The following is a 21,467-nucleotide window of genomic DNA, read 5'->3' on the forward strand; positions in this document are numbered from 1 at the left end:
TGCATTAAGTTGTGAAAATCAATCCATTTTCAAATTATAACAGTGTCTGGCTGTAGTGTTTGAGGCTGATGGTCAGCCGTGTTTTGCCTCCTAGCAGTAAACATTTTATTTGAAGTCATGTCATGAATTATTTTCCTGCACTAATGAAATAGATCATTTACATAAAAATCAGAAAAACCCCAAGACCCATATGCTTTCAGTCTCTGGGGACATGGAAATGACCTTGGTGACAGCCAATTAGAAAATGGAGAGGTGAAAGAAGATGCTCTTATTCTATATTTGGAGAGTTTCCAAAATGACTAACATGCTTCATGGCAGGGCCAGAGTACTTTTAAATAGGCGTTATTTCAAGAAGCAGCGTAACTGGCATTTTCTTACACGTAGATGGATATCTTAACTGCTTCCAGAAGCTTTGCCTCAGACCACTGGTTCTTCCTTATTTATCATCTGTTTTATTTTCTTCTACCCCTGGGTCACTGACCCCATGGATTTCCTAGGAGCTGCTGTGGTCTGTCGTGTCTTTGCTCATTATCAGACAGTCTTAATCCTCAGAGCTTTTAAATGGTTTTTAATGGGACGTGAGCCATTGGAGCCCATGGCAGCCCCGGCCGTTGTCACATGAAATTGTAGCTTGGATTGTCTTTTACATGCTGACGGTGGAGATTCTGTCACTGTCGCCCCCGCCCCCCCCGGCTCAGGACTCTCCGGGCAACAGATGTGACAGTCCCGGGGGCCTCGCCCTGCCCTCCTCTTGAGCGGTTTTTCAGTTGCTGCCTCACCAATCAATTGCCCGGGTCCAATTCAGTAGAGCTCGAATGGCCTTAATTTTTATAAACCTTTACTCACCTGTCTGAGCATCCCACATTGGAACACCCCCCTCAGACAAGATAAAATGCTCTCGGGGTGTGGTTAGCAACACCTGGGGGGCACAGAATTTTTAAAAGGATAGAGACTCCTTAAAAAAAATGATTGCATGGCCTGATATTCCTGCCTGTTCCCTAAGGAAAGTTCTATTCTTCATGAAACTAATAATGTTTAGAAGACTATTGATATTTTAGTTATCCCTAGACACCGAGGTCGGTAGACTCAAATTTAATTCTCATGAGATGCACTTAGACTGAGGGGTTTTCCATTTAAACACCCCACAATTCCGAAATTCCAAGGTCAAGTAGTCTATCACACAAATGTGGGGGAAAAAAAAAGTCAGAAAATATCCATAAGTTTCCCTCCAATCGATGTAATCGAGACTTAAGGCTTTTCCCCGCACCTAAACTGATGAAGTTCACCAGATACTTATTTACCTCATTCTTAGAAAGATCCGGGTAGATCTAGCCAATGAGAACAAGTCACCATCCCGAGCGACGGGTATGTCAATTCTAAACTGATTCCCGAATTCATATGTCATCACAGATTGACGCGTTAGGATGGTTACCTCCTGGGCAAGATGAGTCAGGATACGGAGGGAGAGGGATGGAGTTCAGAGGAAAGGATCGAGCTCAGTAGATTTAAATTTTTGCCAAGTTCACTCCATTGCTCTTCTCCTCACAGCCCGATACTGCTTGGCGGGGCGCCGCTTTCTTTATAGGTGTTCAGTAAATATTAATTTCATCCTGCTAGGGAAACTATCTTTTTTCTTGAAATAAGGCACAGAGAATTAAATGAAGCTCATGGATATTTAAAGATGTATGCTGGGATGAATAGCTTTAGGAAATATGGGATACTATTCGTGGTTAGAATGAGACAAGTAAATATTGCTCATAATAGCTTCTTAGATTAATTTTTTGTTGTTCGAAATCTTCTAAAAACAGCTCGTTTGTTTTTCTCCTGAAAAAAGAACGTGTAAGGCATTCATTACACAAAATATGCTTCGAGCCAAAATGTCTTTACCTTTTCAATTCTTTCTCGACTGCTCTCTATTATGTCACTGAATCATTCGATTATACACAAATGATTTCTGACCTTCACCTCCTCCTATCTGCATGTCACCAAAGTGCTGTATAAAGAGCAGAAGCTGCTGGATCCCAAGAAATGGGACCATATAAGTTAGAGATTAGACGGTTGATTATAATGATGTTAAAATTAAAATAAAATCTTGTGGAATATGTGGGTATAAAATGTGATTTCTCTTAATTTCTAAATTCTGGAATTCTCTCGGTATATTTATTTTACATGTTTTAAGAAGACGATAATTTTTCAATGTATTCTTCAAATAACTGTCCCCATTATTGGTTTTCTGCATTGAGGCCGACAGAGGCCTCCCTAAATGGGGTAGAGATTCCAGGGTTATTTCAGAATCTCTGCATTGGATGAGATTTTGGAAATCGTTCACCCATACTTATCTTAGAAATCCCCTAGCCACTACTTGGAAACTTCTAGTGACAAAAGGCTGACTGTTTCATGAAGCAGACCCATCACTGATGGTTTATCCCATTTTTACAAAGATGTCCCTTATGCTGATAAACCCTTTACATTTCAGCTGCTTGTTTCGCTACGTATTCAGAGACGATATGGCACAATACTGGGCACACAGACCTAGATTCAGTCTGGACTCCACTACTTCCCTATTATATTCCTCCGAAGCGCCGTCATCTATTGAGTTCTACCTGTGTACGAACCCCTTGACATGAACTCTTACTGAATTTTCATTAAAAGTCTATAAAGATAGGTGCTATTTTTTCTGTAATTAACTATGCAGAAATCGAGGCTTTATAATAATATTTGTAATAATGACAATGATGATAATATTACTGAATGCCAACTACATGCCCGGTGCTGTGCTCGGCCCTTTATATACATTATAAATATTATCAAAACTTGAGTCGGTTGTCTATGATCTACTTAATATCTGAAGAAGCAGGATGTTCGAGTTCAAGTCAGATATTAAAAGGACTCTGGATTTAACTACTTAGGCCTCATTTCATTGTCTAGTAAATGGGAGTACTGTTACCTTCCTCACAAGGTTTTCTGAGATTCAGAAAGATGGCCTATGAAATTACCTGGCATTCTTGCTTAAAAGTATTTACTGCCACATATAATTTATTCATTTTCTTAAGATGGTTTTTTTTCAGAGGCCTCCTCCTTCTACTTTCTCCAGGTCGACATTCTTCAGGCTAACCTTCGGTCTTCATTCATTCATTCATTCATTCATTCAACAAACATGTAATAAACTCTCTGCCCCACTGGAACTTACCTTCTAGAGAGAAAACAGTCATTAGTTAATAAACTAAGTATATCGCCTGTTGTGTTAGAAGGTGATAAGTGCCGTGGTGGAGAGGGCGGGTGGGCAAGGCAGGCGGGCGGGATGAGTGACCTCAGGAGATTGGGAGTGGGCGGCGTTTCGTTTACTGTGGCCATGTGACCGATTATTCCTAAAACTTAGTGACTGAAAGCAGCAGTGGTTATTTATTATCTCTCATGATTTCTGGAGTTCAGAAATTTAGACAAGACATAGTGCGGATGGCTTATTTCTGCCCCACAATGCCTTGAGCCTTCGAAGACTTGAAGGATGGCATCTGGAATCATCTAAAAGCTCATTTACTCACGTGTCAGGTGGTTGGCCCTGGCAGTCACCTGGAGTCCTCATGTTCTCCATATGGTCTGTGCTTCTCACAGCATAGAGCCTGGGTTCCCAGGATGAGAGAGCCATGGGGAAGCCATATGACCTTTTATGACCTCGTCCCAGAAGGCCTTAGAGTGTCATCTCCACGATCTTCTCTTGGTCGAGGAAATTTCAAAGTTTCACTTGGGGTTGAGAAGGAAAAGGGACCCTCCAGCCCCTCGATGGAGAAGTGTCAGTATCAGAAGAAGAGCATGTGGGATGGAGTACGTATTGGTGCAACCATCTTTGGAAAATAGTCTGCCATGGTAGGTAAGGTAGGTTCATTGATAAGGTAACATTCGAGCAATGATTTAAGGAGAGAAGAGAGGGAGCCCTATGCCTCTGTGTCTGGGCGAGAACATTCTAGGCTGACGCAAGAGCCTGCACGAAGGCCCTGAGGTGGGAGTGTCCCAGGAGTGTTTGGAGGCTGGTGTGGTTGGATCAGAGTGAGCAAAGAGAGAATAGTAGGACAGGGGGTCTGAGAGGTATGAGAGAGGATGTATGTGAGGCCTGATTGGCCACTGTAGGTACTTTGGTTTTACTATGTGATGAGAAGCAAAATGGAGGGTCTTAAGCAGTTACGTTGTAAAAGAATCGCTATGGCTACGGTGTGGAGGATCGCTGGGTGACAGGGGAGGTCACAGGAAACAGGGGGCACATTAGGGGACTATTGCGACCATCCAGGCAGGGCGTTTACTGGCCCGGGCCAGGACGGTAGCCGTCAAGGTGGTGAGAGGCGGTTGGATCATAGATCTATTCTGAAGTCACAGCCACAAGATGTCCTGATGGATCGAAAGTGTGGTGTAAGAAGAGGGGTCACAGAGGTCAGGGCCGTCCTGGGGATGGAGCTGCCATACCCTGAGACAGGAAGGCTGCGGGCGGGTAGATGTTAAGGAGCCAATCGTTGAAGAGGTAGTCGGAACTAAAAAATCAAGAGCCGTAGACGTAACAATGTTATTTAAATTGTGATCCTGAAAGCAGACAGCAAGAGGTTGAGTGTGGAAGTGAAGGGGCCCAAGGACTGAGCCCTAAGGTACCCCAACACTGAGAGATTGAGGAGAAGAGAAGAAACCAGCAGAGGAAACTGGAAAAGACGGACCAGGAATGTTCTGGAAGCATAAAGAATAAACTACGCCAGGAAGGAAGGATGTACTCAGTACAGGTCAAGTAAGATGGGGCTGAACACCGTCGTGTTTAGCAGCCAAGGGGTCATTGGCGGCCTTGACGAGAGCGGTTTCGGAGAGGCAGCAGGACGGTCGCCTCACTAGAACAAGCTTATAAAGAATAGAAGGAGGGGACTTGGAGACGACAAGTATATGCGACACCAGCCGTGTGTTTCCTGCAGGACGAGCAAGGAGACAGAGCACTAGCTGACCGGGAAAGAGGCATCAAGAGGAGGATCTGTGATTTAGTTTACAGGATGGCAGAAATAACAGCATGTTGGAACGCCGTCGGGAATGATCTCGTATGGAGTGAAAATTGATGTCGTAGGAGAGAGAGGGAGAGAGAGAGAATGTCCTTGAGTGTGTCCTTCAGATGCTTTGATTTCAAGGACCCTCACTGTCCTCTTCTGCAGGGTCTATGCGTGTGGAGGGATATGTGGACCTGGGTGGTCGAGATAAGAAAAAGGGAAAAAACAGCAGATAACTAACTACGTCTTCTAACTTACCTTTCAGGAGCCCTCCCTTCTCTGCCCTTCCCTTCTCTATCTCCCCATTTGTACTGGGAACCCCAACTGGTGGGGGAGTGGGAATCACAGCAACCACTGGGTCCTTTCGCCACTGGACAAAAGAATCCTAATGTAAATGGAGAAATGCCACCTTTCAATTACTAGCAGATCACCCTCCGCCTTCCTTCTAACTGTCCGATACTGAGGTGGCCTGGCTTGAAAGCAGTGAGAGGTCTCTGAGCAAAGGCACCAGTGTCCAAAGAACGCGACGCGGACGTGACACGTGTCTGGATGAGTCAGTGTTCGTTCAGGGAAAGAATCTCAAAGAGTAATGAAAACCACTGAGAGAAGCACCAGACTCATCATGTCCTTGGACAGTAAGGCTTCACCTTTCATTTTAGAAAGCATCGGGAAGAGTGGCAATGAGATCATGGGGAAAAAAAATTATTTCTCATTTTTTCTTTTCACTGATTAGCAAAAGAGAAATTGTGGCGCTCCTTCCCGCGCCCTTCATGTCCATCATCCTGTGATTGAGGGACTATGATTCCCTAAGCTTGGCACATGGGATTGGAACCGGGGCCTGTGGAGGGTCATTCCGGCGAAATCGGTTCCTCCTCCTGTATGTCCTTCCTCTGCATTTCACTCTTGTGCAATCGGTTTCCAGTTTTCTGACTAGGAAAAATTAAGCTTTGCAATGGTATTTCTATATTTGTGCAGTGGCAATTTTGCAGCTAAGGGGATTTGTCAGAAGCGTGCTAATCACCGACACAAAATTAAAACTAACTTTTCCAGATCATTACGATGGGAGGTGGGAGGAAGGAGGTACAGACGGGCTGATTTTACCTTTTGGACCTGCCTCTCTTGTGACCTGTTATGTGATTGGTGAGGTCACTGGATGGAGTGTAAGATTTTGACCCGCAGAGTGAAGTCATGATAATCCATTCGTTTTAAGCAGCAGCTCAAATGTTTAATGACATTTGATAAGAAAATCTTGTCCTTCGAGCAAGAGTAGGGTGTGAAAATACGGAGTAGAGCGTGAAAACATGGCGAATTAATCCAGAAATGAGTCCGTTGTAGCCCGGGACACCTTTGCTTCGCCTCCTTCTTGCCTCGTCGCCCCTCCGCCCCCCAAACATTGTCATGTTGTAAGTGTTACAGAGCATTCAAACGAGGAAAGATGGGATCTGAACAACCAATGTTAGTGGGGTGCAGCCTCCCCCACCCCCTTCTCCCTGCTGGCAGCCCGAGCGTCACCTTTGTGGGCACTGACCCCCTCGTTCCTTGCACTTGCTCATAAAATGCGTTTTGTAGTGAGAGAGCCTGAAGTCTCAGCCCGCTACACCCCGGCTGGGGTCGATCTCGATTTGGGGTCATGTTTCTAAAACCAGTGTGATTTATTTTCCCCCCTCGCACGGGGGTGCGTGCTTTTCTTCCACAAACACATCCAGAGCAGACGCTGATTGGCCACCACGCGGCTCCCCAGCAGCCTGGTCTGGGTTTTATAAGGTGTTAGAATTTCTCAACAACTCGTAGGGTCCCTCCCACTTGAGTTTATACTAGAGAAATTATGGCGTGATTAACCCAATAGGGGCTATTTATCCCCAAAGATGACCAGCTTTATTCATGCTTAAACCGAGTGTTTGTGGATAACAAACAAGTCTTTGTAAATCTCGGTTGCAGAGCAAGGCACTTTTACGGCTTATTTTCTGCTGTATAAATGATCGGTGGCTCATTAAGTTTACTCCGTTGTGGTATCGGGCTGCTACAGAGCACGCGGAAGGTGGAGAGAGAACTATTAAGCTTCGGCAAGAACTAGGAGGTTCTTTAAGAAAAAGAAAATGAGGTAGCCCCTAGCATCTGTGACGGTACCGTACTTCTTCCCTCATTGTCCCTTTTCTGCATTTTTCCCTCCAGAGCTGCCCAGAAGTTAAATCTGTCTTCTAAAAAGAAGAAACACCGACCTTCTACTTCCTCTGTGGCGGAGCCGCCTCTCTTTGCCACCAGCTTCAGTGGCATTCTGCAGACCTCCCCTCCCCCAGCCCCACCCTGTCTGCTGAGGGCTGTCAACAAGGTGAAGGACGCCCCAGGCCTGGGCAAGGTAGGCGCCTCTGGTTTCTTCAGCGTTGGCTCAGTGCGTGGGGTTCTGTATCGGGGGAGAACAAAACTAGGGCTCTGGTTTGCCTGTTAAAACAAGAAGATGACGGAGAAAAAAAAAGGGAGACAAAATGAAATTCACATGGAAGTGCTGTCAAATTGTTTCGGTTACATATACTAAGACGCAGATTAAGACTCTCGTTACTGGAGGTCTGATTTGATTTGGCCTTGTTCACAGAACTGTAACCATTTAAACAAAGGACACAAAGATACGAAGGGCAGAAGGCAGAGAGGCAGGAGACCAAGAGAAGGTACAGTACGGGAATAAGACATAAAGATGCTTCATAAATTCCCAGGGACACTTTTTTTTTGAGAAATCATGACTTCTGCTTTTGAACCAGATCACGGATGGGATTTCTGGGGAGCGTTTTCACTTGTGCTGTTCTAGCCAAGAAATGCAATTTTGAATTGTTACAAATACTTAGAAAGAGATGTAGGAACACTATTACGAGGTGTCGCTCGGCCTCGTTTGGGATAACGTAGCTTTTCGATGTCATCTTTAAACTCTCTCTTCTTTGATAAATGTCTGGGTGAAGCAACTTATGGTTCACTTTTCAACTGGTAAATAGCCAAGGTATATAAAAACCATTTCGCTAAAGAAAGAGGTGGCTTTTATTTTCTTCAGACACAGGATGGTCCATACACCTCATCAGTCCCTTGCCAACTTACCGTGGGTGGCCCAGGCCTCGTTTTGGCAAGTTGCAGCTCTTGTGGAGGGCTGCTAAACTGTGCAGACTGAGATTTATTAATTTAGGCCACGAAGTCCCTTTCCCCTTGACCCTCGAACATAGTTGTTCCCAAGTTCAGGGTTCGCTGTCTCCTCCCGTGCTCATCACCCCACTGGGAAGATGTTAAGTTGCTACGTTAACGCTTCCCAACGGTGTGTCAATTTTAAGATTACGTTGAATAGAGCAATGCTCACTCTATTGGAAAGCATCCAGTCCTGGAATTTTTCATGATGTCAAGTGGGGCATGTAGATGTCAGCTGATGCTTTCCCCGGGCCCAGAGGTAAAGCAGGGAACGAGGCAGCAGAGCAGTGGTCTGGGCTGGGTCAGTGTGAGCATCGACAACCACGGACGGAGATGCAGGAGATAGTGTGTGGACCGCGACTCCTCCCAGGGGGGTGGGGTACTCACCCGGGTGGGAGCTGCTGGGGAAGGACAGTGACACCCCGCAGGGGCACAGGGCAGGAGTGACAGGTGCTGGGCACGTCACCTTCTAAGGACGGCAGGCACGAGTAACCGTTTTAAGTTTTTAATATGATAAGGCGTGCATAACATAAAACTTGCCATCTGAACCCTGTTTAAGTGTGTGAAGGCTTTTGTTTCGCTGACAGGAGTTTGGAACTTCGGTGCCAGGGCCGAGCAACCCTGGACAAAGCGAAGTGGTCCCTGTGGGCTCTGAGTGGCATTCGACTTCTCTTCTGAGTAAATGTGAGCACATGTTTTAATGCTCTCTTAGAAGAGGCACCAGATTATCAGCCAAAATGGGGCACTCGTACGCCCCAGCGTGGCCTGTCCAGGGCCCCCCCATTGAACCGCTGAGGGAACTGTCTTCCCGCGTTGTTGACGGTGGCCCTGTTGGTGGTTCCTAAAAGGGTCAGAGTAGGTACATCTTCAGGTCAGCCCGGACCCCAAACCCAGGGCCTCTGTCCCTGCCTTCTACCACCCCCAACTCACCTCCCTGGAACTCTGGGACGAGGGGACCAGGGTGCCAAGCCAGGGACTGAACCAGCAGAGGGTGTTGAGAGTGTTACTGGCCAGAAGGAGGACCCGGCGCTTGCACCGAAGTAGTTTGGGGGGCACTGGTTCTATGATGCACTGTGTGTAGTGACCGGATGTGAGTATAATCACAGGTAAGGAGGTATGAGACAGGGAATGGCTGCAATTAACATTATAATCATTAGTAAACTAAAGCTGGCAAATCAAGCACTTATTTTTTAATGGATGATATCATTCCTCTGGCGCCCTTATAATCTAGTGATTTTTCGAATGGGAGAGAAAGAGGTGACGTTGACCAGCCAGGAATGACAGGGAGCCCTAGGTTTGTCCATGGAAGTGTGTCACAGATGGGGTCATCAGGCTGGCTGTCACAGAAGGTGACGAGAAGGGGTGGCCACGTGCTGAGCTTGGGGCGGGTGGGCATCGGTGGGGCGGGGGTCGGGGGGGTGACAGAGGGAGGGAGTGTGAGCTCTGGAAGGCTGTTGTAATCATATACTTGTCACTTGAAGACATGTGAGTGCAGGATGGCGGGCACGCACGCCCCGCATCCTGCCTCCTGCACGAGTGCCCGCTGCTCACAGTGCTGGAGGCCTTTGCTCTTCTGTAGGAGAACCCATTCCCCAGACTCCTGCTCCCCACCCCAACATCTCACTGTAATTAAGATCCGCCCTTCTTTTTACTCATATGGAAAAACTTCCATCCATTTATCTCTGTTGCATAATTTACATATTAACATCTCAAAGAAATACAATGGAGTTTAATATGGAACATAAATAATCGGTGCTATATATAAATCGGTATGTTTGAAGTAGATAAACGTGATTGAATTGCCAAAAGCAACCTAATTATATCGGAGCTGGGGCCTCCTGGGGTGGGGGTGGGGAGCAAGCCCAGCCCAACCCCCACCTTTCATGGCCCAGCCCCCAAGGACTTCCTCAGGAAACCAGGGAGGTTTTCACAGGTATGGAAGGGCTCAGATGAGTTTATTTAGAGCAGCTTTCTCAAGGCCCAGAGAAGGTAAGAGATTTTCCAGGGCCTCCTGAATCAAACCAAGAAGTTGGGACGTTTCAGCCGTTCTATTTTCTACTGTCTCACTGGGCTGCCACTAGATATGCACGACCTTTCAAATTTGGGGTGGACACTGGGAACCAGTTGCCATCATCTAGCAGAGGACACGCTTCCCTCTCAGAGGCATGGTTGGGACAGAAAGGGCAGTGACAGTCAGGAGCAGACACAGTCGGAGCCGGGCACTGCATCCACCCCTCCGTCGGTCCCACTCCCCAGCAGCAGCGCCCCCCACCCTCCATTGAGTCATTCCTGGCCTCTGAGCTCTGCTTGAGGAAGAAGTTTTTCCGGAGGCCATGGCGTTGGAAGAATTCAAGGTAACTTCGGTATACTTGGAGCTGAAACAGCACGCACACAACACAGGAAACACCTCAAGATACTTAGCAGCTAGAGTGACTCTTGCACATATTTACGGAGGACGGACGACGTGTCAGGGACTGCCCTGGGCGCTAGGCTTGCAACCATGGACGGACCAGGCAGAATCCGCCCTTGCAGTGCCCATAGTCTAGTGCATTATTCCAATCAGACACCTCACCAACCTGTACCAGTATGAAGGACAATTTGATTCACGGAATCACAGACTTAAAATAATACAGTCTAACTTCGAAGTTACGTAAAGAAACTATACAACTAACTGGCCTTGTAAAGACATTCTCAATGAACAGATAAAGACGATTAGTGGATCAAAGCAACTTATTCCCTGTTTTTATTTCATTGATTGGGCTTATACGTAAATGATACTTCTAATCTGTTTGAAAATGGTTCCTTCTCCTAAGTCAGTAAATGCTCTTAGTAAAATTTGTTTGCACAATTAATTAACATCTATGTTTAAGGCTCATTTGTTGGTGTGTCACAGCTTAATGTCAGAGCTCTTTGTCTTGGGTTATAAGCTTCTAGAGCAAAGTACATTATCTGTTTAATTCACTAAGTGTATAATTCTACAGCCATGCCATGGGTGCATAAATGCTTTTATTTTTTTTTTAAATTTATTTTTCAATTACAGTCGATATACAGCAACATTATTTTCAGGCGTACGACCTAGTAACTAGACATTTATATACCTCACGAAGTGAATATTACTCAGCCCTAAAAAAGAATGAAATCTTACCATCTGCAACAACATGGATTATGCTAAGTGAAATAAATCAGACAGAGAAAGACAAATACCATATGATTTCACTTATATGTGGAATCTAAAAAACAAAATAAACGTACGAACAAAATGGAAACAAGCTCATAAATGCTTTTGAAAGTGAGAAGGGTAATGGCAGCAGCTACCCTGATGATGAGAATCCCTCTCTGAGCTGGTTAATTTACTCAATGGGGATACATGAAGCACGGAGGGGAGGGGAGCCGTGTTTTGTTTTGTGTTGTTTTGTTTTGTTTTGTTTGATGATCTCCAGGAATTCCTCATAAGGATGGAATGATCAGCATCCAGTCTTTTCTTCCCCCAAAATATGTTTTGGGAATATGAGCAAACCCTTGTAGGTGAGTGCTAACAGCAAGAGAACAGACTCTACAGAATTTGGAAAGTTTATAAAAAATTGGTAGGAGCAAACATGAAGAAGAATTATGGGAAATTAAGCTGGGACAGGTTGAGGAGGGCTTGTTAGACTCGATTCATTCGGTGACTAGCAATGGACATAACCGCGTTCCAGGCACTGCAGTAGGTGACACTGTACAGGGCAGTCCACAGGAGCCGGTGGGCCGCTCTGGGCCACACCCCTGAAAAGCAAGAGGAGGGTGTATCTTGACCCTCACAAACTCTAGGCTCCTGTGAAAATGTTTGCCTGGCGTTCCGCTTTAACCACCTCTGTGTTACAAATGCTGTTTCTTTCTGCTCTTCTGCTCATGAACCCCACTTAGCCTAGTGTGGGTCGAAGAAGGGGGAGCGGTATCCGTTCGGTGGGTCCCCATCGCCACCCATGCCTACCCATCTGCACATTTCTGGACGGCTTCGCTGAGATTTCTCTGCCGTGGGCAGTGCTGCCCAAAGGCGGGGATTTGGTAAGGTCCTCAGACTTGCAATTTAGAAGCAGACTTGCTTGTCTGGCCAGATTCTCTCTCTTATGCAATAAAGCCTAGAGTCTTAGTTCTTCTCAGTCTTTGATTTGAAGTCATCTGTCTCTTATTTGGCACTGTTTTTCAAACCCAGTAGCAGCATAATTTTGACCCCTATTAAAACATGTAAACATATATTCTCTAAATAATCTCTCTCTCTCTCACACCACACACACACACACACACACACACACACACACACACACCACGTGGCTCATGTCACCAGGTCCTAAATTGTCTACACTTAGTTTAATTCTAAACTTTCTCTTGTTTGGTGTATAAACTAATAGCATAGGGAGAAAAAAAAAAGCACCATATGTACAGACTCTACAAATTTATTAACATTTTTAGGGTAGAAGTCATTCAGTTACTAAGCCCTTACGAAACACCATATGGAGGAAAAAGCCAAGATTCTTGTTCAATCGACATTCTGATTACAAGGAGAAAATGATAAGAGAGAAAAATGTGATTAAAACAAGATTTTTAAAAAGGTACTAATGTAGATCTTACTCATTTATTCAAGCAGAAATGGCTGGTAGAGGGATCCCTTACTCAAGGAGAGATGCCAGTTTATATTGAGAACATTTCATGCCTTCCAGCCCACCATGGGCGAGACTATTTGAACAATATGCAAACTGTCGAATTCTACATGATCATTTCTACCATTTCTCATCTTGAAGCTTTATCGGAGAGAAGAGGGCAGATTTGTGCCAGCCTTTAAATTCCTTTCATGTAGATATGAAATAATGAATTCAATTGTGATGGAAAATTCTGGATTCCACTTCTCATTCACCAGTGACTACTCCATCCTTAAATAGGACAGATGAGAAAAAATGAATTGTGAGTTTTCTATTTTGGCGAAGCGGGGTTTCGGAAGAAGCCTGTGTAAATAATGCATGTGACCACATTCATCAGGATAGCTAGCTTGATAACTTTGCACATTAAATTATCAGCTCTTCCGGGAAATAAACTCGTGTGACCTTCCACTTCCTAATTACAGTTCTTTCCTGTGCTCTCTTGGTTTTGATTGAGTCTGCTAAGGTCATGTAGCTCGAGTTTGCTTTTTTCTCCTTCTTTTCTTTCTTATTTTGACCCCTCCTCTACCCTGTATCTCAAGAGAAAGGAGCTTGGGGAAAATGTTCTGACTCATTAATCTTCAAAGTTTCTTTTTTCCCACGGAGGCAGAGGTGTCCGCACTGGTCCTAGTGCCCGCCCATCTCTGGGTCGCACATGCTCAGTATGCAGCTGCGGAGTCCTAGAAACCCAGGGCTCCGAAACGCACGTGCTGCTGCTCCAAGGGCCTGCTGCTTCCGGAGCACACTCCGATGACCTGAGTCAGGGAGACATTTTCCTACACCCCCCTGCCATGCCACTCCGAATTTAGTAGTCACCATTCTTGCAAATGAAAGGGAAGTATCAGGAGGATGCTCTCCATGAAAGACATGGAGAAAAGTCATGGTAAAACATGTCTAAAGAAAAGTCATGGTAAAACATGTCTAAAGTTCTGTGACATTTTTGTTTTTAATTTTATCATGACTGCCTTTAATACTGCTGATTAAGTTGTACGGATATAATTTTCTGTTGATTTCCTTATTAAATGGAGAACTAGAAGAGTAAGCAGCACATTTCAGCTTAATGAGATCCGATTTTTCATAGGATGGCACATTGCTATATATAAAATACTTGTTTTCTAGGTTTCTCTGCCAGAGGTCTCTACACAGAGCAAACTGAATGACAGGATTTCCGGGTGAGCAGGAAGGAATAGTTTGGTCTTGCAGCTCGGAGAGTCATCTGTCTTATATCCCAACTTCATTCATTATTGTAGCTTTCAGAGCACAGGGAGAGGAAGAGAATTTTACATCCATTTTCTTTATGGAGATTCTGCATTTTCCGGTTCTCTGAACTTGCCCTGCCTGCTTCAGGTGAGGAGGTGGATCTTCCGAAAACCTTCTGGTTTAAGTTTCACGGACATGAAGTTCTCCAAAAGCTGATATCTATATTTGTACTGTCTCTTCACGAGGTTGTAAACTTTTTGGGAGAAGGAGTCGTGTTCTTTTCATCTTTGTACCCCGTAGGTACCAGCTTACATAATGGACACTCAAAAAATGTGGAATATTTTTATATAATTCTACTTAGTACTTGTGAAGCCCTGATCAGGCTTTCAACACTGTATGGGATTCGTCCTGCCTGACGAAGCTGGGAGAACGAGTCAGAAACACCAAGAACATCTAAACGACAAGACCCCACAGGTCCTTGGCCCCACTCACATCTCAGCATGTGGGTTACCTTAGGAGAGTGACCTCTGGGAGAAGGTGCTGCCTCATGCTGGCAAAGAGCAAGTGCAGTTGGCACCCCTCGCTGAGGAATCGTCTCAAAGTTCATCTTGTCTAATCTTCTCGTATTGAATACGAAGAAACTGAGGCCCCAAAGATTAAGTAACTTGATACCTCATTTTTATGGGAGCATTTCAATTTTCGAATGGAAGAGGTCATCAATCATGAAGACTTTAGGGCAGAATTTGAATGAGAGATTCTTAATCTTTCCCCTCCTTTTCGTGGCCTTTGGCCTTAAATCTGCTGGCTCTGTCTCTTCAGGTATTGAGTAGAGATGACAGACATGTGCACGTGTGATTGGCCTGCACACGCATAGAAGGAGGAAGAGGAAGGTGATTTTTCTAAGGGGGCTTTTTAAAAGCTAGAAACCTTTATCGTAAGTGAGGATAGGTTTGGGGTCTCCTGGGATACCTGTAATCCCTAGTTAGCATCCTGACTTAGGGAATGAAAACACAAGACAAAAATGAGGGACCTCTCTCTGCAATAAATGCCACTTTCTCAATTAACCGAAGGGCAATAAGATGGATTCTAAAGCCAGAACAGGGCTTTTGATCATTCTTTGTTCAAAAACCACATATTAGTCAGGCGCAGAACAATTAGGCAATTACTGATATAAAGAGAAGGGGATAGTAGGTATATTTTAAGCTAACATTTCTAGCATCTTATCTTTCTAAGTCTTTCTCTTGCTAATGGCCAAAAGAAAAGTTAATCATGATTTGCTCTAATTATCCCATTAAAGTGGGATTGATAGTCATGTTTTATAAAAAATGGTGAGTCCAAACTGCTGAGTTAATTAGAAAGTTTTCCTTTGTGCTTCCGAGGAGCAAATGCTCTTCTTATCTGCTGAATGATTTGCATAACGAAGCATTTGAATTCCTTTCTCAGGCTTCAGTGAAGTAAAGTGTATCATTACGGAAGGAGAAAATCATTCTGGTCCATAGTTTTCTTTAGATTGTTAAATAGTTCCTGATGTAAAAATCCCCTAGCTACTCAGAGCCACACCGTCAGAACCCTCTGCCGTTCTCATATTGCTTGCTTTACTCATCCACCTTGGCTCTGTTCTGTAATACTGTTTTAGTTCGTTCCAGCTGCTGTAACAAAAATACCAGAGACTGGGGTGCTGGAACAACAGAAACTATTTCTAAGACTGAGAAGTTCAAGATAAAGGTGCCAGCAAGTCAGGCGTCTGGTGAGAGCTCTCTTCCCGATTTGCAGACAGTCACCTTCTTGTACCTCATGTGATGGAGAGGAGAGATTGGGAGGGGGAGAGGGATCGAGAGAGAAAGAGGGAAAGCCAGCTCTCCTGTCTCTTCTCGTGAGGCTCTACTCCCATCATCGGGGTTCCGCCCTCATATGAAACTGGGAGGGACACCAAACGTGCAGTCCACGACACTGACCTCTAAATTTCATCATTGAATTAGAGGATTCAGCTCTCCAAGAACCAGAATTAGAACCTTTATCATAGCATTTAGTGCTAGAGATAAAATTCCTTTTAAGTTTTTTTTTCTTCTCCTGTTCCCTTGGTCTACTGTGTTTCATGCTACAGCCAACTACTGAGAAGTGTTGTCCTTCGGTAGTTCAGCTGGGATCTCTTTACCACCAACAATGGATATTTGATGGAGTCTTTAGAGGGGCATTGCACAGGCTGCAGCTAATCACAGAGGTATTTTTTGTCGAAACCAGTGATGGTGAAATTGGTCTCCATTTTCCCATACGAGCGTCTTCGGTTTGCACGTCAGTTCTCTTCTTCAGGCGTGTGCGACCACGGTGGCGTGTCGGCATGCCCGGGAGGGAGCACGTTTGCCTGCTCCAGCCCAGGTGCCCCCAGATGACCCCTGACCTGCTTTCGCTGCACCTTGAGTTCTGTCCATCGCATTCATCACTCTTTAGATAACCGATCTCCATACTTCCACGTTTAATGGATCCTTTTATTGACCCCAAGCTTCGTGAGGACAGGGCCACATCTCTCCTGTCCCCATTTGAATTCAGAGCACTACACGTGTGCTCAATAAGTAAGTGTGTTAGGGTTCTCCAGAGAAGTAGAACCAACGAGATGAGTGTGTGTGTGTGTGTGTGTGTGTGTGTGTGTGTGTGTGTGTGTTGGGGGTGGGGGTAGGGAGAGCAATTGTGGAGGCTGGCAAGTCCAAAATCTGCGGGGTAGGCCAGCAGGCTGGGGACCCAGGGGAGAGTTGCAGTTCAAGTCCAAAGGCTGCTGGTACGGTTCGCTCTTCTGCAAGGGAGGGCAGGCTTTTTCTAGTAAGGCTTCAATTGATTGGACGTGGCCCACCCACATTATGGAGATGAATCTGCTTTACTCAAAGTCTACTGATTTAAATATTAATCTCAAAAATATCACCTTCCCAGAAATCTCTAAAATAATATCTGGCCAAATATCTGGGTCCTGGGGACCGGCCGGCTTGACACATAAACTTAACAGTAGGTGAATGAATGGATGGATGGAACCGTGACTCCAGTCTTCACTGTGCTGTGAGGATCCTTCACATTCGTATAAGGCCTTAGAGCTCACACCCCTTTTCACCTACATCATCTCCCTTGACTTTTAACTTTTAACAGAGAGGTGGACAGTACGTACGGGGCTGGGGAAGGGGACAGATGAAGACATTGAGATTCAGAGAAGGCAAGGGAGTTCGCAGAGGTGACTCAGCTTTGCAGAGCGCGTGGGGACACCCTACGTCTTTGTTTCTAGTGTTCTTTTCCTGGTCATACAACCTACATTGGCCATTTCCCTGTGCCAGGCGCTGTTCTGAGTGTTTGACTGGTATTAACTTGTTAGATCCTCTTTACGACTCTGTGGGAAGGGTCTGCTGTTATCACCCTCATTTGACATCTGAGGAAGGTGAAAACAGATTTGGGGAATCTGCCTGAGATCACTTCCCTGGTCCGTGGTGGAGTCGGGGCATGAGCCTCAGTTCTGGAGCCTGTCGTCTGCACTGCACACGAGACTGTCTCCCCGCACACTTCCGATGTAGTAATTTTGGTTTCCGAAAAGGCCCAGTAACGAACGTCCCTGGCTGTCATACCGCAGCTGCGTTTGTCGGGTGGCGGACATGGAGCCGAGGCTGAGGCTGGGCCACCGTCCTCCGCTGCCCGTGTCCCACGGCTCCCTCTTCCCTCATCATCTCGGAGAGCTTTGTCATTGTCACCGTGGATTGCCTTTTACATCTCACGTTTCCCTTAAATAAGCAAACCAGCGAAAGTAAATTCATATTCAAAATGATTATTTAAAGGGGCTCAGCCAAACAAAGTTTTAAATTTCATGAGAGAAAAAGCCATTGCACTTTAGCCCTATTCCAGAGTAGTGAAAACTCAGGACTCAAGTTGGGGCATTAGGGGGCGGGGATGACGGATGGGGCCCCTGGAGCTGACTTGATATTTAATCACATCCTAGATTATATCGAGTCATGTGGGTGATGGGGTTTCATTAAGAATTCTGTGTCTGGAAAACCATATCGGTGACAATAGAAATGTTTGAATTTCAACTTCTGTTTAAAGAAGCATGTTGTATTTATTGCGCCGCGGTCTGTGGAGACGATGCTGGGGAAGCAGCCCTCCCCGCACCCTCCCTGCTGGCCTGTGCTCTTAGTTTCTCTCATCGTGGACCACTCTGTCCCCTGCATCCACATCCACCCACTCTTCCAGGTCCGGCTAAATGCCCACTTTCGTCAGCATCCCATATCTGTCCCCAAGCCAGCTCCCGCTCCTCTCTGACGTTTCATACCATGTATTACCCCTAGGACAGATTCTCCTCATCAACCATTTACCATTTACTGCTTTAGACAGTATCGCCATCATGTGTTACGGGTATGGTTTATCTCCTCCACTGAGTCTCGAGGGTGGGGATCTTGATTTATACTGCTTTCCTGTCCCCCCAAATGCTTAGCCATATGCCAGGCAGATAGGACTCCCTGAATTGAAAGGCATTTAAATACAGAGTATAACAGAGTCATTTTCTGATCATTCCCGCTGCCTTTACCAGCTCCATCCCTCATTCATTTACGCATCACCCATCCATCCGTGTCTCTGTCCACCGATCCATTCGTAAAGGCATGTATTATGTATCTGCCTTGTGCTGGGTACACAGATGAATTCAAGATGGACTCTGCCCTTAAAAACCCCAGAAACTGCTGTTCGAAAGAGTCGAAAGTCATTCTTTAGGTAGACAACTTAAACTAAAAATACCTATTATTATTATCATCACTGTGGCTTATCATTGCAGATAAGGCTGAAATTTGTGCAAGATAATTGGCTTCCCAGTGAGTTTTCCCCTTTTACTGAGTGCACTGTAATAGTCCCACAGTATTCATATTGCATCGTGATGACAGCTGGTAGTGTAGCAGGCAGGGGAGGATGTACTTTTGTTTAATTTTTAATACTTTGATGCGCTCCGTGCAATTCCCTTGCAATTAGTTCGTCTGAATGAATCGCGGTGGCGTTCTCTTTCTTAAGAGAACTCACACATCCTTAGCCTGTGGCTAGAACTCCTCTAAACGGAAGTGATAAGGAAGTTGTGGTCTTTCTCTCCAAGGTGGGGTGAAGCAAAGGGCTTGTTCAAGGTCATTTAGAAAGCCCTCCACCATTCTAGGTTATTCTTCCCAGGAAGTTTCCCCAGGGCCTCCTGCTGTCCCCACTGTACCCCGTGTGAAGCCCCGGCTCAGCATTTATTTTGTTGTATTGAGTTTGACCTTTGCCCCTCCTCTGCAAGCTCTCCGACCAGCCACATGCCCGGTCCCTCCCCGCATGTGGCGGGTGTTGGATGCATGTGTCACTCGGGATCTGAGCGGAGGAAGCTGCAGAGACAGGGCTCCCACCATGCCATCGTCCTGCCTGACTTCTCAGCACATTCAGTTGGAATAATTTCAGTCACTGTTCACTTGAATAAACAACACAATGCTTGGGAAAGACACATTTATTTGCAAGGCGACACGCACGGCAGCGTCACTCGGAAGAGCCCAGTGTCTGCGTCGCCCTTACCCCCGGGCTCGGGGGCGATGAGGGGACAGGGTTAGTTAATACATTTTCCGTCTAGGCGACTTAGTATTACCAAAGATACTCTCGAATCTTTGATGGGAGTCGAGGCAGAATTCTTGTCAGATTATATCAGAAAAACAGCTCATCGTTACACGACACACGCTGGAAGCCGTCATGTGTTTTAGCAAAGCCTTTGTGGCTGCAGGCTCATAGCATTTAAATGAAAATTTAAGGAATTCTGTTTTTACTACCAAATGGATAGTGAGTAACAAGAGTTTTTGATTTGTTCTTGAGTTGGTCTATTTTTTTCGATCAATACTGTCACATTTTGGCTCCAGACGTGACATGTCATGTGCTACTGACGTACCAGGCCCTTTCCTGCCTCTGTCTCTGTTTGTTCCTCTGCCCTCGTCTGTGCCAGGGATGCTCATTCTCCATCCTTCCTTGGCCTGGACAAACGCTGCTCTCCCCTCGAGGCTCAGCTCCCATGTTACCCGCCACCTGCAGCCCCTCTGCTGTCCCCAGCTCCATGCCCTGTGCCTTCGCCCCCACATTGAGCAGACTGTGGAGGAAAGGAGCTGTATCTTATTTACCTTCTTTGGTGTTCATTCATGGGAAGACACAGGTGCTCGTTCACCTCAGTTCATTGAGCACCTGCTCTCTGCCATCACCCCTTCTGGAGGGAGACTGGGATACTCCCAGGATGCCCAGCTCGCCTTTGCGGAGCTTCCCTTCTCTTAAGAGAAGAGACGGACCTGTTGAGATTCGCGTGCGATGCTGCGCCTGGCAACCTGCTACTTCGCTTCTCGCCTACAAAATAAAAGGGTAGCTCTGGTATTTCTTCATTTTAATTCTGCCATGGTATTCGTTTTAAAATTCAGAGATTACCGGATGTGAGTCCCCTTATTATAGTTTGTTCTTAATTATATCAGAAGAACAACAAAGAGGTGACTTGGGGTTTGTGTTGCTTTCGTAGGGTATAAGGGTTTAAAACACCTCGCCGACGTCACGGAGGTTCTCGGGACCCGTCAGTTTCTGGGAGAGGGAGAAATGCAAACCTGTCACCCTGTCAGTCCCTCCCCTCCCAAGGGAATCCAACATGTGACTCTTGAGTTGTTAGACGTGCTGTCAGGTGAGCTGTCTCCCCCGAAGACATCTTCCTCCCAGCTGCCAGCTCCCTCTCGCCACCACCCCTCGCTCCTGTCTGAAGAGTTTTCTTCAGACAATGGTGACGCGTGTGCAGCCCACAGACGCCCTGTGCACTGGAGAGGATAGATTCTGGACCTTGGGGTCTCGTCATCCACATCACAGCCCCGGTGGGAACCATGCTCAGGCACAAGGCAGGCCATCCTGTCCAGTCCCCTGGAGGCCTGGTTGACAGCAGCCTGCGCAGGTTTGGCAGCAGGTGGCCCCAGCCCCTGCAGGAAACATTAAGGTGCCTTAGAGAGGGGTAAGTGCTGCCCACCGAGGCTGGTCTGCAGGTGCCCTGGGGAGCCCCGCTCTTCAGCTCCTGGGAGGCTGTGTATCAGGAGGGTCGCTAGGCGGACAGGAGGCAGCGCTGAAACCTGGCGGCACAAAGCTCCCTCCACGCTTTGAGTAAGGAAACGGCAGAGGCGCAGGCCCCAGCCGGCAGCAAGTCGGTGGTGGGAGAGGAGAGCTGGACATTTGGGGAACAGCCCAGGCAGCTGCAGATACGGAGGGTTCCCCGGGGAAGAGCGACCCTGAGGTGAGGGAGGCAGAGTCACAGTGAACGGGCTAGTGAAGGGTCTTATAACAAAGGGGTCACGGAGGTTCACCCCGTGAAGGGAACCACTAGAACCATTCCACATAATTCTGATTCAGGACTCATATTTCAATCCAGCATTCCGATTTCTGA

General features: G+C 46.2%; 1 protein-coding gene across 1 annotated transcript in view; it reads left to right on the forward strand.

Moving 5' to 3' along the window:
* The window catches only part of KIF26B (kinesin family member 26B), a 385,762-nt gene that overhangs the window by 265,820 nt on the left and 98,475 nt on the right, over positions 1-21,467 (forward strand). Inside the window, 1 exon segment of the mRNA XM_039883253.1 lies at positions 7,182-7,365. Within this exon segment, the coding sequence (XP_039739187.1) occupies positions 7,182-7,365 (184 nt within the window).

Source organism: Pteropus medius, unplaced genomic scaffold (assembly GCF_902729225.1).
Source record: "Pteropus medius unplaced genomic scaffold, Ma_sr-lr_union100, whole genome shotgun sequence".
In the NCBI taxonomy this organism is placed as follows: domain Eukaryota; kingdom Metazoa; phylum Chordata; class Mammalia; order Chiroptera; family Pteropodidae; genus Pteropus; species Pteropus medius.